General features: G+C 39.8%; 1 protein-coding gene across 3 annotated transcripts in view; it reads right to left on the bottom strand.

Moving 5' to 3' along the window:
- Positions 1-4,422, bottom strand: part of LOC129763206 (putative mediator of RNA polymerase II transcription subunit 26) — a 57,313-nt gene extending 52,891 nt beyond the window's left edge. Inside the window, exon 1 of one of the 3 annotated variants that reach the window (XM_055762078.1) lies at positions 4,227-4,422. Coding sequence is in view for 1 of the 3 variants with exons in the window: in XM_055762071.1 (XP_055618046.1) it covers positions 3,011-3,039 (29 nt within the window). In the remaining 2 variants the exon portion in view is untranslated. Of the gene's footprint in view, positions 1-3,010; positions 3,645-3,666; positions 3,937-4,226 lie in introns of those variants that run through there. The other 2 variants (XM_055762076.1, XM_055762071.1) reach the window with 2 other exon arrangements.
- Between the last annotated feature and the right edge of the window lie 9,808 nt (positions 4,423-14,230).

Below are 14,230 nucleotides of genomic sequence, written 5' to 3'. Positions count from 1 at the left end.
ACCTAGAGATAGAAGTTCATCGAATTTTGTTTCATTGTCGCTGTGATCAACATACATGCTAACTATAAACATAATATCATTACACAACACGTTAGTATTTTGTAACGGCTCCGGACTAATATCATGGATGGTATATATATTGACTCACTTTTGCTGTTTTTGACAAAATAATATTCTAATAAATAAAAATACATTGATGCCTCCTTGGAGAAAACGATCACGATCGTCCGATGCTATATTGTGGGTTTATGGTTCGCTTTGGTTGAATGCAGTTTGGTTTTTTTACAGTCTGCTACACAGAATTTTTCTTCTGGAGCTGTTGTCAATTGTCCAAATGACATGGTCATTTCACAGTTGATAAATTATTATTCCCTGTATCCAGTGGTGTAAGTAACACAATTTTGAAAGAAAATGGCGTTTGGTTCGTTTTCGCAGAACCCCGACCATATAAGACTCTTTCATTTTCATTTGATGATTTGATAACTTCGCTTCAGTGTGCAGAATGAAACAAATGAACGTGAAATGGAACAAGACTGTTCAGAAGTGAAGTGATATTCTTTTTATTGAGCGTGAAGAGAGAGAAAGAGTAACATTACTATTAGAAAGCATGTTTTTAATTGTTTGTAGCAAATTGAAAGGCGATAGGGTCATAAGTGAGGGAGGATGTGTCAATTGAAGCGAAATTGTAAGGCCCTGATTATGATTCCTCAACAAAATTTATTTTTTTCTAAAAATCAGGACAAATGCTAGAATATGAAAAATAAATCAGGACGCCCTAAAAGCATCTCAAAATCAGGTCATGTCCTGCTAAATCAGGACAAATGGTATCCCTATTAAAATAACGTAACATAGATATGAACTTCATCAACCTTTCGTGAGGAAATGAAGGAAATGACATACAATTGATGAGCAGTTTTTTGAATTTACATCATCTTGAAAAAAAATCCCATATAACAGGTACAGGGTAACTTCGATATAACGTACATTTTACTTTCAAAATTGTACGTTATATCGAAGCATAATCAAGAACTCTGAAACGTAGTTCATATTTTCTTTTATTGTGTTGTTGTTTGAGTAAGGACTAAATTAGAAGACGAAGCTAACTTTTCTCATGATGTTTCCCTTCGTTCTGTTGATTGAAGTTTGATTCGTTTAGAATCCGGAATCACAAAACAGTTGTATTTCGGGATTGGTTAAAGTTACAACACAAGCTGTAGTATCAAAATAGAGATAATTTATTTTTGTTTCAGAAAAAAAATATCCAAAAAAATATTTTTTGGACTTTGATAATGTGTACGTTACATCAAGGTAAAATGTACGTTATATCGAGGGTACGTTATAACGAGGGTACGTTATATCGAAGTTTCCCTGTAGTGGGCAAAATAATATGTTTTATTCCAAGAACCCACTGTAACAAATATGGCAGTTAGCTCTTAGGTTTGGGGATATTTTTCTAACTCAGTGTATTTCCACCTATCTTGTAAATTTTTAATTGATGACAAAAAATGACAGAAACGCATTCCGACGAGAAGAACATCTTTTCTAAAAAAAAGGTCCACCAGGTTTCCGCCTATAACGGTGATGCTGTTATGAAATTTCTTTTAAACATTCAAGGGAAATAGTTGGGATAGATTAAAACCAAATGTATAGATTCTTGACCCTCGCGTATGAATGGGAGCCCCTTCCCATCCAATCTATTCAATTCTTTTCAGCACGCGCAAGTAATAACATACAAATTTTTCCCATTAACCAATCAGCTGCTCATTCTGTGGAAAGGTAAACAATGATCCCCCCCCCCTTCCTTCGCATTCGTGCTCAATCAGCGGTCGAATAGACGCCACAATAGCGCGTTCGTTCGCTTTCATTTATTGTTTCCACAATCGATCCCTAGTAGTTTTGGCCCAGAAACAATCGGAGGAGAAAAACCGAAAACATAACCGTCGGTAGAATACAGAAAAAAAAATCGCCGGAATAATTACTTTATGGGCCCTCGCGCATTTGACCGCACACTATTATATACCGTCCGCGATTAAGCGAAATTTAACAAACACCCCAATTTGGTCGGGTTACAGACCGCTTCGGTTTCGTTTCAATTTTTATGTTTTTTTTTCTCAAAAATAATAACTTAATTACACACCGCACTTTTCTTCGTACACAAAATACTGACCACAACTATCCGGCTGGCAAGCAGTGATCAAGGGGGAGGAGGGGAAGATGGAAGGCAACAGTAACACATTTCTGTTTAGCGTGTTGCAGCCCATTTCCTTTTTCATTCAATTTCGTTGATGGGATTTTACGTGACGGTTGCGCTTTTGAAGTCGAATGGGAAAAAGAGAGAAATTGTTATAACGAGTCTTCTGTGTTTTGGAGGGATGCTTTTACTTTTCAATCGTGCTCTTCTCTATCCGTATGTTGTTGTATAGTTTTATTTCGTCGACTGAATATTTCCTTTCTTTCTACCGCCTATGACTGCCTGACTGAAGCGATAACGACAGGTGTCAGAGAGGTTTGTTCCAAGAACTCAGCAGCATATCTTCGTTTGTTCTTGCCTTCTAGCGATAGGAGCCGATCGTACAGGTGAAGGTCGATTTTGGCACCCAGCATGGTGACCATGGCCGTGGGAACGCGATACGCTGGCTGCAGTAGGTTTCACGCTTCGACAAACAGATGAATTCAGTGACCTTGTCGTTGATAAAGTCGGCAACGGTTCGGTAGTCGTCACCCCAAGCATGGAAGAAGGGTAATGAATCTTCCGTGGACACTTGACGATTTTGTTCACTCACTTCTGCTGGATTTGGTCTGTTGATTCTGGTTCAGCGCGACCGTTGGCGGTCGAGCCGAATGGCGGAGTGAAAGAAACGAGAAAAAATAACAACCCTCGTGTCGAATACCCATTTGATGTTGTGTTGGTTTCCTTCTCCATCTCGCGAGATATACACATCGAGCATGATTGTTTCATTCGCCTGATTCTTGTGTGGCACTCGTGTACACATATGAATACTAAACCTACCTTTTCGACTCCGTGTAAGCATCAGGCATTCCTTTCAAACTGGTATCGATGTGACCATACACATCACATTGATCTTTAACAAAGTCACTGGCCTATTTAATATCATTTTGCTTCGTTTCACTTTCCTCCCGTTCCAGCAATCAAAGCTCGCCTCTAATCAGTATTTATTCAATAACTTTAACAGAACTTCTTTTAATCAACACATGCATTTGCACATTCCTTCCCCAATTCCATTCGGGATCTTGAACGGTATCCTTTGTTTCCACTGCACTTTGGATTGATGCCACAGCTTTCTCTCTTCTCGGAATTGTAACCCACACTCAGCAATGGAATCAGGATAAACAACCTTTTTGTTTCTTCAATTTCTTTTGGTTTCGGGATGCACTACGTAATCACTTTGCTTTTCTCCGACTCATGCAAATTCCTGTGAAAACAGTGCCGATTTCCTCGAGCTTCAATATTCAAATCTAATAAGCTAATGGGAGAATTTTTTAAACGTGTCACTTGCCACCAGCTAACAGGTAATACCATACCTCATCACACACAACTCACAAACCGTCGTCGTCATAGCTTTGGCTGCTTGTAGAGCTTGGTTGGGAAGGTGACGACCAAGAGAGCAAGAGAGGTGAAAAACCGTAGAGTTACCGTATACGCACCGATCTTCGTCAGCAGCCGCTACTCATAGCTGATTCATCCCTGCTGCACACCGGTAATCGGATCCCTCGCTGTATAATTTTATTTATTTTTTTTTTCTTCTTATGGACTTTATTTTGCTGTTTCCCTCTCGCTTCTCCTTCTCGTACATGGCAGCATAGCACTGCTCTGTTGTATATACACACTCCGAGAGCTCTGAGAGCTCAAAAGCTGAACCGACGAGCGGACAGATCGCACATCTGACTTAACCGAACGCGCAAACTAAACTACCTATACTTCGGCTTGAAACAAGTTTTTCTCCTCCCAACGGACAAACAGCTCTCAACGATCAGCGGGCGAAACTCACTCACTCATTCACTCGTTCACTCCCCCTATTCCGCTTCAACACTCATTCCTTCCATCAATGATGTTATACGCGCGTCGGAGAATTCAGCTTAATCGCACCACCAAAGCAATATCTTGGCCAGGTCTTTCATCGTCGTCGTCGTCGTCATCGCCTAACTGGCTTTGTGTTGGTAGCTGGTGAAATGGCGTTAATCTTACCACTGTGACTATGACAAACCTCTAAATCGTAATTTTCCACCAATTTCCCATCCAGAGCAGCTCAGATTTCCATTCCAACGATTCCATCCGCAGCTCGGCGGCTTACGATTGTCTACAGCTTAGGTTCGCTTTCGCACACTAAGTTGTAATCGATCCGTTAATTCTTAAGAGCCCTCACTTATGGAACCATTGTCACCACTCCGAGTCTATGCTATTTCACCACTGACTAACCGACTTTGAACATTCCCGTACGAACAGCGCGCACAGGTTTTCCCCACCTGTCGGATTCGGCCATATGTATGTACGTGTTAATCGCGCATATTTTGCTCTCATCGAGATAGCTGAATTTCAATTTTGCACGTTACAACAAACGACAACAACTAATCTCAACCAACCCGTTAGGGTGGTGGCTTGGGTTCACCTCACCTCTGCGTGTCACAGCAAGCTTCCCACTGTTCTCATTTCTTCATCCTTAATCCTCCGCGAGAGGAGAATACCTTACACACCTTCCAAAAACAACAGCAGCATAACATACGCTCTGGCTGGCTCTGGTATCCGGGAGTTTGCATTCTTAGCGTTTGACGCCGCACCTCTTTTGGGGGCTACAAACACAAACCCAAGCACAACGACTCGCGGCAGGGCTTGATCAACCTTGATCGCCACAAGAGTGGCCGCGCGCAGCTATGTGTCGCGCTGCGAGGTTGTGCTATCCGAAAAAAGTGAAAATAATAAACAACACGCCTGGAACGGCGTACGTTATTTTGGTTTTATACTGCCAGAATAACAAACGAAAAATGGGGAAAGTGGCTCGGATAAGATATGCCCCGTTCCCGAAGTGGTGGAATACTTCACGTAAATGCTGATTGTCGAGCTGAGCGAAATGATAGAAGCTTGTTGAATAGTTGTCGCGCAAAACCTTAGACCCGAGAGTGCGAAGCTTATTTATGGCCACCCTTGAGCCAAAATCGTACCATTTGCCTAGGTAAATCTGAATCATTCGATTGGCTAGAGAATGGATCCCCTGCTAGGAGTAAGTTGTGCTTAGTCGATATTAGAAGCCTTTCACTACGTTATGATTGAAAGTTCCGGCACTGTGACACCGTATGGAGAATGTTCACTTTAGAGCAGGGGTTCTCAAACTACTTTGGGCAATAGACCCCTTTTCCAGGATTAAGTAATACCTCAGACCCCTATAGCCAAATTAAAAAAATATATATTTATTGCTTTTTGTCTTATTCATACAAAATTCTTACTACTACTATACTACTATATTACTATTTAAATATTTTTCTCAACCAAAGACTTCTTTCTGGCAATACTCATTTTGTAGGGCTGCTAAAAAAGTACGATATTGATTTGGGAGTCATTCTTATGTAAAAAAAGACGGGTGGGTAATGTCGGGGACATAACCGGAGTGACGTAGGACTATACAAAGGGGACAGCTTTTGTTAAATATGTATTTTAAATATATTGTTTTATTTTCTTCTCCTACGTGAATACCTACCTATCTACCTGAAAAATGGATTAGTTTACTGTTTATTGTTTATGAATATGTTGATGGTTCTGAAAAGAACCTTTGGTGTTGTGTTTTTGTTATCACTCGATATTCCCATCTTGTTCGGTTAAACCTTCCTGTTTAGCTATTGCGTTTGCCACTCGCCACAGCTTTCACAGTTGGAAAATTTCTTCCCATCCAGCTTGTGACATGTTGTTCAGTAAATTACATTTAATGCGACGTGCCGGAGAAACACTTTGCCACTCACTGAAACTAATTGTTGCCTTGATGAGCGCCGAACCGAAGCTGCTCTGTTCTTGATGCGGGTTTTCTGATTGTCGTGAGTAGCTTTGCAAGCCAACTCGAGCACTCCGACGGCCGAAACTCTATAATCGCTGTTAGGTATACTGGTGCTCCGGCACCAATCCGTTCGGCCTAGTTACCCTTGCGGAGCAATCAGTGAATGCGACCAACAGGGAACTGGAGACCTGCACGGTTCGAGTGAGACTTTGCCTTTCCCTTAACTTGTCCTCCTTTGTTACGTCCACGATGCCGATGCCGTACAACCACACGGGTTTACGGTTTGAAAGAAAATAAGATATTTTTTTGGGGTCCGCGTGTTTTATACTCTAGCGGTACACACTCACAGGATAGAGACAAATCGGCAGACTCAGCCAGAGGGGCGAGTCCAACGAGACGAACGAATGAGCGTTAAAAGGGAGCGATAGCAAAAAAAATACATTCATTACGATTTGTTCGCTCGTTGGATTCACATGCAGGCTAAAAAGGGTCCTTTTCAGGATCACAAAATTATCTTCAATCTAAAGAGTTTATTGTTTTGTTATCACTCGATATCCCCATCTTGTTCGGCTAAACCTTCCTGTTTAGCAATTTGTTGCCACTCGCCACAGCTTTCACAGTTGGAAAATTTCTTCCCATCCAGCTTTGTGTCATGTTGTACAGTAAATTACATTCAATGCGACGTGCCGAAGCACCACTCAGTGTCGCATTGGAGATGATTTCAACCTGTAATTGAACATTTGCGATGACAGTGGTACAGTGTCGACTTTCAATGTGGGGTCATAATTTGGACCACGAACTCTATGTTTACAAAAATGTCCAACTAAATAAGTCGCATTACATGTCCGTCCAATTAGCTAAATTTCGAACTAATTGTAAATTACTGTACTTTCAATCTGGAAACAATTTAAGAATTGGTGAAAATTGAATAATCAGGAAAGTCCCCAACTATCAATAAGCTCAGAACAACTGCCAAATTCACATACTCATCAGATCCTGGCAAACAAATTATGAAAAAATCAATTTGTGTTTTATTATTATTTTGGATAATGTTTTAGAAAGCATTGAACTGTATTTCCTAAACTCTTTTTTGGAAGGTTTAATGGCCCTGAAAAGCGCCTTGTTTTATGGAATGGTTCCAATTTAGAAAACTTAGTACTCGTGGTTTTGAAAAAAACCATTTCGAACGCCCTCGATGCCGCCTTGTTCTGGATTTGCCACCAAAGCAGTTTGTATAAAGAACAAACTTTTTTCTTCTGCTACCTGATGCCGTTTTGCGATTGCGTTTGCCACTCGCCACTCGCTGCAACTGCCTGTTGTTGTCTTGATGTGTTCTGTTCTGAATGCGCTTTTTCTTATCGTCGCGAGCAGCTTTACCAGCCAACTCGATCACTTCGGCGGCCGAAACTATATAACGCCGGCTAGGTGGACTGGTGCACTGGTACTAACGCGCTCGGCCTAGCTACCCTTGCGGGGAACTCCAGATCAACACGGTTCGAGCGGGATTTTGCCTTTCCCTTCACTTTTCCTCCTTTACCATGTCCAGACATGGCTGCTTGGGTTGGTTTGTTGATGTGTTGTGATGCGAACCGATGTGGTGTACGGTTTGGATGAGAATGATCGTTACGGCAGCGGAGCGGGGATTTTTAAGCTGACTGGCTGGCTCGAGATATACGTATGTGTGAGACTGCGACCAATGTTTCGTTCATTTTTTTCTTTTTCCTTTCCAATCGTGCTTCATTCTATTTCGCTGCTGCTCTGGTTGCCCGTTTTGGTCGGTACGATTTGAGGAGCACAAAATGGACCAATCAAAAATGGGCACATAGTGCATTTTGAAAATGCTTGATATTTCACAATTATTCAATTATTTATCTCGAGAAAAATGAAATGTTATTCGTTATGATAGATGCGTAGATATATTTCCTATCAATTGATGCAAAAACCTTTGCGATCTATTGAGAAATGCTCGAGTTATAAGCGTTCCAAATCTTGCATTTTTTCCTACTTGTTCAGTGCCTAGTTTTCCATTTCACCCCCTATATCTTCCGGTTAGACGTAGTCCTACGTCAAAAAAACCATTTTAAAGCGCCGGCGAAAAATTCTGTTTAAATTTGTTGAATATGCAACAAGTTGATAAGTTTTTCACTGTAAGCGTTCTATTTAGAATCTGCTGTCTAAGTTCATAAACTGCATAAAAAAAATGGTGTATTTGATGAAAATTATGTATTTTTTACTTAGTAAGTCTATATAACAATTTTTTTTCACTGCACTAGAGATATTGATTTAATTTTTGTATGACCAAAGGCAAAATAAAATAAGCTTAATGACTTTTTTTTTTTTTTTATCTGTATTATAGTGATTTTCAACTCATTTGGCTGGTTCGTCACTTTTTACTTCCATTTTTGGAAGAATGTCGGGAGTGAGAATTGAACTCGTGACCTTCAGCGTGAGAGGCATGGATGTTACCACTACGCCAGATCGCCTCCTAATGACTTTTTGGGGTTAACGGGCAGTGACAACTATATTGCCACCAATTTTTTTAACTGTTTCAATAGTTTATTTTTTTCAAAGATATTGTGTTTGAGTCGTTTACATGCCCAGTTTCTACGACCTTATGAAGAGTTAAGCCAGAGTGGCAAGGTGTTTTGAACAGAAATCTGGATGTTGGAAAATCAAAAGTCTCGATTTGTCTGGATTTTTTCGACATTTTTTACGAGAACGTCGTTTGATATTTGTGGAAGCGGACACGGTTTGCTGACGAGCAATGGCAATGAAGTGGCTTTCTTAAGGCAGGTGAAGAAGGAGTTTGGATTGAATTTGTCCACAAAGGTCATACTCAGGACTAGAACAGCAAAAAATTCAATTCTATATAATTCAACACATTCAACATATTTACGTCTGATGTGTAAAACATGGTTTAATAGTTATATTTTCTTATCGAAGCATTATACTTAAACTTGATGGTTGCAGACATGTGCACCGAACCACTTTCTTCGGGGTTCAGTTGATTTTTGGGAACAAATTTCTTAATTGCGTGAATGCTATTTACCTACCCGTGGTGGTAGGGTAGTTGTGGATAAAACTTTACCCCAAAACATGACTACATTGGTTCGTTCATCCGAAGAATAATCTGAGAAATCAACATTGCGCAGCACTCTGAATTCAATTGGCTGAATCATTTCTCTGGGAACCAGATTAGGAAAAAATTTCAGTAAGCGATGGTTTGATGTTTTCTTCTGATGACATTGGACGGGTTCCGAATAGTCCGATTTAACATAACCGAGTCGTTGAAGTTGAAGTTGATGTATTACATTAGCCTTTAATTCGTTGAGCCGATCAACAGATATTTTGCATCGTTTTGATACTCCCTAAGGGGTTGTTGAGCCATTGACCCAACCTACACATTTTCTAAGCTCTCGTAATTTTGTTGATGAAACGCAACTTCAATCAGATCTTTTAGCGTTTGTATGAACTCATTTGTAAAAACAATATCCAATACCATGAAATGTCGTGAAATACTCGAATCGAAGAGCATTAGGCAGATTTACCAGGAGGGTAAAACTAACCTGTCTCACGACGGTCTACACCCAGCTCACGTTCCCTTGAAAGGGTGAACAATCCTACGCTTTGTGAATTTTGCTTCACAATGATAGGAAGAGCCGACAACGAAGGATCAAAAAGCCACGTCGCTATGAACGCTTGGCGGCCACAAGCCAGTTATCCCTGTGGTAACTTTTCTGACACCTCTTGCTAAAAACTCGTTATGACCAAAAGGATCGTGAGGCCTAGCTTTCGCTGTCTCGACACGTACTGAACATTGAGATCAAGCCAGCTTTTGTCCTTATGCTCAGCGTGTGGTTTCTGTCCACACTGAGCTGACCTTTGGATACCTCCGTTATTGTTTTGGAGATGTACCGCCCCAATCAAACTCCGCACCTGGCACTGTCCATGACTTGGAGTATCCAGATGTCCGAATGTCAGCGCGGCGTACTGTGTGAACGTTGAGCAAACCGGGGCCGTGCCACGCGAGTGACGGGCACCGCCAGCGCCCCCGACGTGCGGGAGCTTTGAATGAGCGGGACCAGCGGGACTGCTACTCTGGCACGCTTGCACGCACGCATTTCGAAGCCGCACGCCAGCACCCCGGCCACCCCCGCACCGGAACGCGACGAGCCGGCCCGCGCGGCGAACCGGGACCCCCGGACTCGGTCTTCTGCATTATGGCCAGTGTGACGACATGACTGAACGCTGAACAAGAAACCTAGCAAATATACTTCAAAATTAAGAGCGATGGACAATCTCTTTTAAGCAATGCACCAAGAAGGTTGTCTGGCAAAGTCATGGTTCTTGCCCCATAAGCCCTATATCCAATTAAATAAATTTGGTATGCAATTTTTTCATGTTCGATGTTTGACATTGTTTGCCACTGTTGATAATTGAAGAGTGGCAAACAAAATAGTATTTATACAAATTTCTGTCAAAAAGTGTCAATTGTTTGACCTCCGGACAAACAGTGTTCGGCTATCTTGAGGCTAGTGACTATTTCGTTGAAAATCAAACTGAACGGATTGCTTCATAAATGACTAATGGGCTCCTCGTGTTGACCATCTCCGAGAACATTCGTGCAGTTCCTTTTGTGCTTCTCAGTTGTAGCATGCTTCAAGAAATCCTACAATTCTCCAAGACACTTTATGTCTTTACAACATACTTTGTAGAAATCGGTGCTTTGAGAAAGCCAGCTCAGTCTGGCCTCCCAACTCCTTTGGTAAAATCAGTGATGCCATTTTGAATAACTGTTTCAATAAAACTAGCACAACTAGCTTCCAAACGAACTCAATAAAGTCAAATTTGATTGCAATATTTTTTTTTAATCTGGAAAAAATTGGGCAAAGTGCGAAAAGTCTGAACTAGACAAAGGATGGATCTGGATGCTTTACCAAAGTCGGGAAGATTACAGACAAATTTGGAAGTCTGGCGAGCGTTGGTTAAGCTAGTAAAATTGACATTATTTTCTTATCTAATTCAACAAAATAAATAGATGTAAAATTATATAAATATTCATTTAATTGTAAATAAGTTGATACAAATTATTCACATATACTGGAGTAGACAATTAATTTTTGAAAAAAATATATATATAAAAATCGCAAGTTAATGATAAAATTTTATTAAAAAAATCACCTTCTTTTTTCCTATTTCTACTAATGTTATCTCTTGAATTAAATTAGTAAATGAGTGTATTCAAGTTCCAATAAATTCTAGAACGCAAATGTCAAATTTTTAGACCTCGTCGACCCCCAAAATCAATTTTCGTTCATATCGACCCCTGGGAAATCATTATCGACCCCAAGGCCCAACCACTTTGAGAACCCCTGCTTTAGAGAATCAATTGTTCAAAAATATTTTTGAGGTATACAAATTGTTCCCGATAATTTCCTAATTTTATCTTTAAGTGGCGATCGAAGTAGAAATATGAATAGAACATAAGAACATATTGGTTGATTCGAATCTGCATCTCGATTGAAAATGTCAGCTAATGGAAAAAAATCCTTCATGATAAAGAAAACTGCAGTTGAAGCTTACCGAATACTCTCAAATACATATGGTGAGTCTATTATTAACCCTCCTGTACTCGCGCGCAAAATTATAACACGTATACTCGCGCACGGTGTCACAGACCGAAAATTGAACTTCTCTGTAATGTTGCCATTGTGTATTTTTCAGGCTTTGTAGGCATTCATTTGAAGAAGAGGGTATGATTGAATGAAAAAACTCCAAAAAATATGTTTTCTTCGTCTTTTTCAATGGCACTAACGTTCCTAGAGGAACTTCGCCGTCTCAACGTAGTATTACTTGCGTCATTTTTATTAGTACTTAGTTGAGATTTCTATGCCAAATAACACGCCTTGAATGCATTCTGAGTGGCAAGTTCTAGAATACGCGTGATCACAGTGCAAGTCGGAGGAAATTTCTTTGACGAAAAATTCCCCCGACCAGAACGGGAATCGAACCCGAACACCCGGCATGTTAGTTATGACGCTAACCACTCGGCCAAGGGAGCACAATTCATGGAAGTATAAAGAGCTATAAAATAACATAAAAACGTATTAATCGACTGTGATTTCATTGGAGTAAGAATCAGAACATAGCATAACTGCATGCTCGAAACAAACATATTTTTTACATTTCATGCAGTTGTTGTGTGTTTTTCAGGTCTTTTATCGAATAGAAGAATGTATAACGACCTTCTAGATAATTACCAGATGATAAAGGTTCTGGAATATAAAGTTTGCGTATTTCTAATATTCTTTGTCTCTATTTTTCGGTAATCTAAGCATTAATACCTTTTTAGATAGGACATAAAAAGATGATATAAAAGGATTTCTAGGAACTTTATTTTCTTTTTCTTGTTTTCTTGTCGATATTGTCCATTATAAGAAATATCCCCGAAACTGTAATTGTTAAAAATTACCATAAGTTACCGATTAGTTTATAGTTTACTGTTTACAATTCTCCCACAAGTGAAATTCTTTCACAAGTGTGTATATGTATGATCATTATATTTAGCGAATAACTATACGAAAGCCAAACATTTATATTTCGCTTTTGAACGTATGAGTCTAACGACGAATAGTCAATATATGGATCCGTTCAATCCAGTTACAGAAGGGACTGAAATCAAATAAGAATAGTCCGGTAATGATCTTATACATTATGGAAGTACACGAAATCAGATTGGGTGACGACCCTATGAAAAAATTGACAATGCAAATTTCCGCTGATAATAGCGAGACCCGAAATTCCAAACGAAGTGGTTTCACACGCTCGAGTGCTTGGGTCAGCGATTAAGACCCTCCTCGATGCAATAAAATGCGCCACAATGTAGGGAACATTACGAGTTCCAAGAAAACGCGACAATTAAAAACAAGTATAATGTTCGGCAGCGATAAGATCGAGAATACCATATCGATGCACGACGTCGCATCATATTCCATAGACGGGGCATTCATCGTGGCGATGGTGATCGCCATCATTTACTACCATTGGAGGAGAAACACGAAACGACTGCGCGAACTGGAAGGGGCGCAGCGGAGGATCCGACTCGATAGTGTGAATGCTGTATAATCAAACGCACATTTTGTGCTGACATGGAGAAACAAGAAACACCCAAGTGACCTAAGCAATGTAAAATTTAAGGAAATACAGTTCAGTCTAAAACCGACCGTGAAGGAGTTAGTACTTAGTCCGAAAGCCGTGTTGGGCCACTATGGCCCAATACTAACATCTTAATTTTAACGAACAACACATTATATTCAATAAATATTCCACGCCACTAACATTAATTTATACATTTCATTCAACAATATTCTAGAATATGAAAAAAGTCACTTGTCCAAAAAAGTTACTCCTATACTCGCGTCGGTGTGTCAGACCGAAAGTGTTAAAAAAGTGGCACACGTCCCCTTTGTACCAACACATGCGATACGCTAAACGAGGACGAACGACGAATAACGAAGCTAGAAAGAATCGCAAAGTCTTAGTGTTGATATTTTCTGAGAAATGAACGAATTTTTGATTTCTCGGTCTGACAGACCAATTCGCGAGTATAGGAGTGTTAATGAAAAATCGTGTCTTGCGTGATTTGCGGCTTAAGAAACAGTGATTTTTACATCGGAAACTGACGTGAGTGAGACTTTTAATCGTACCTGAATCGTGAGATTTTGAAAATGCATAAATCGGAGTCACTACTTGATGAACTCTCGTTCTATGCCCCGTTCCATGAGGTTATGCACCAAAGAACCTAATTTCAAATCTTGTTTTAGGATAAAATTGAAAGCGTTAATATGAATGGATATATCATAAATTCTTCAAAACGAATTTGACTTTTATGTACCAACCTTTGAAAGGGATGAGTTTAAAAAACTACAGCCATTCCATGCCAAAACGATGTAGTGGCTGTCAGATTTTTGTGAAAGTAATACTTTTGTTCCTTACCGCAAAATTTTAGACCAGTATTTTTTAATTTTTGTATTATGATCGACATATCAAATTAATCCAACTAGCTAAGCGCGGACTCGTTTATATACAGTCTCCGATTTCTTTTCACTTTGTATAATCGAATCCTGTATATAATCGAGTCAAAAAAAATTTTTTTTATTCGTTTTTTTATGCATATATTTTTTTATTTATCAATATATATATAAAAATGTTGTGTTCGTTTGTGTACG

The sequence above is a fragment of the Toxorhynchites rutilus genome, chromosome 1, assembly GCF_029784135.1.
Source record: "Toxorhynchites rutilus septentrionalis strain SRP chromosome 1, ASM2978413v1, whole genome shotgun sequence".
Lineage (NCBI taxonomy): Eukaryota > Metazoa > Arthropoda > Insecta > Diptera > Culicidae > Toxorhynchites > Toxorhynchites rutilus.
The sequence above is the reverse complement of the archived record's forward strand: the minus strand, read 5'-3'. Positions and strand labels throughout refer to the sequence as shown.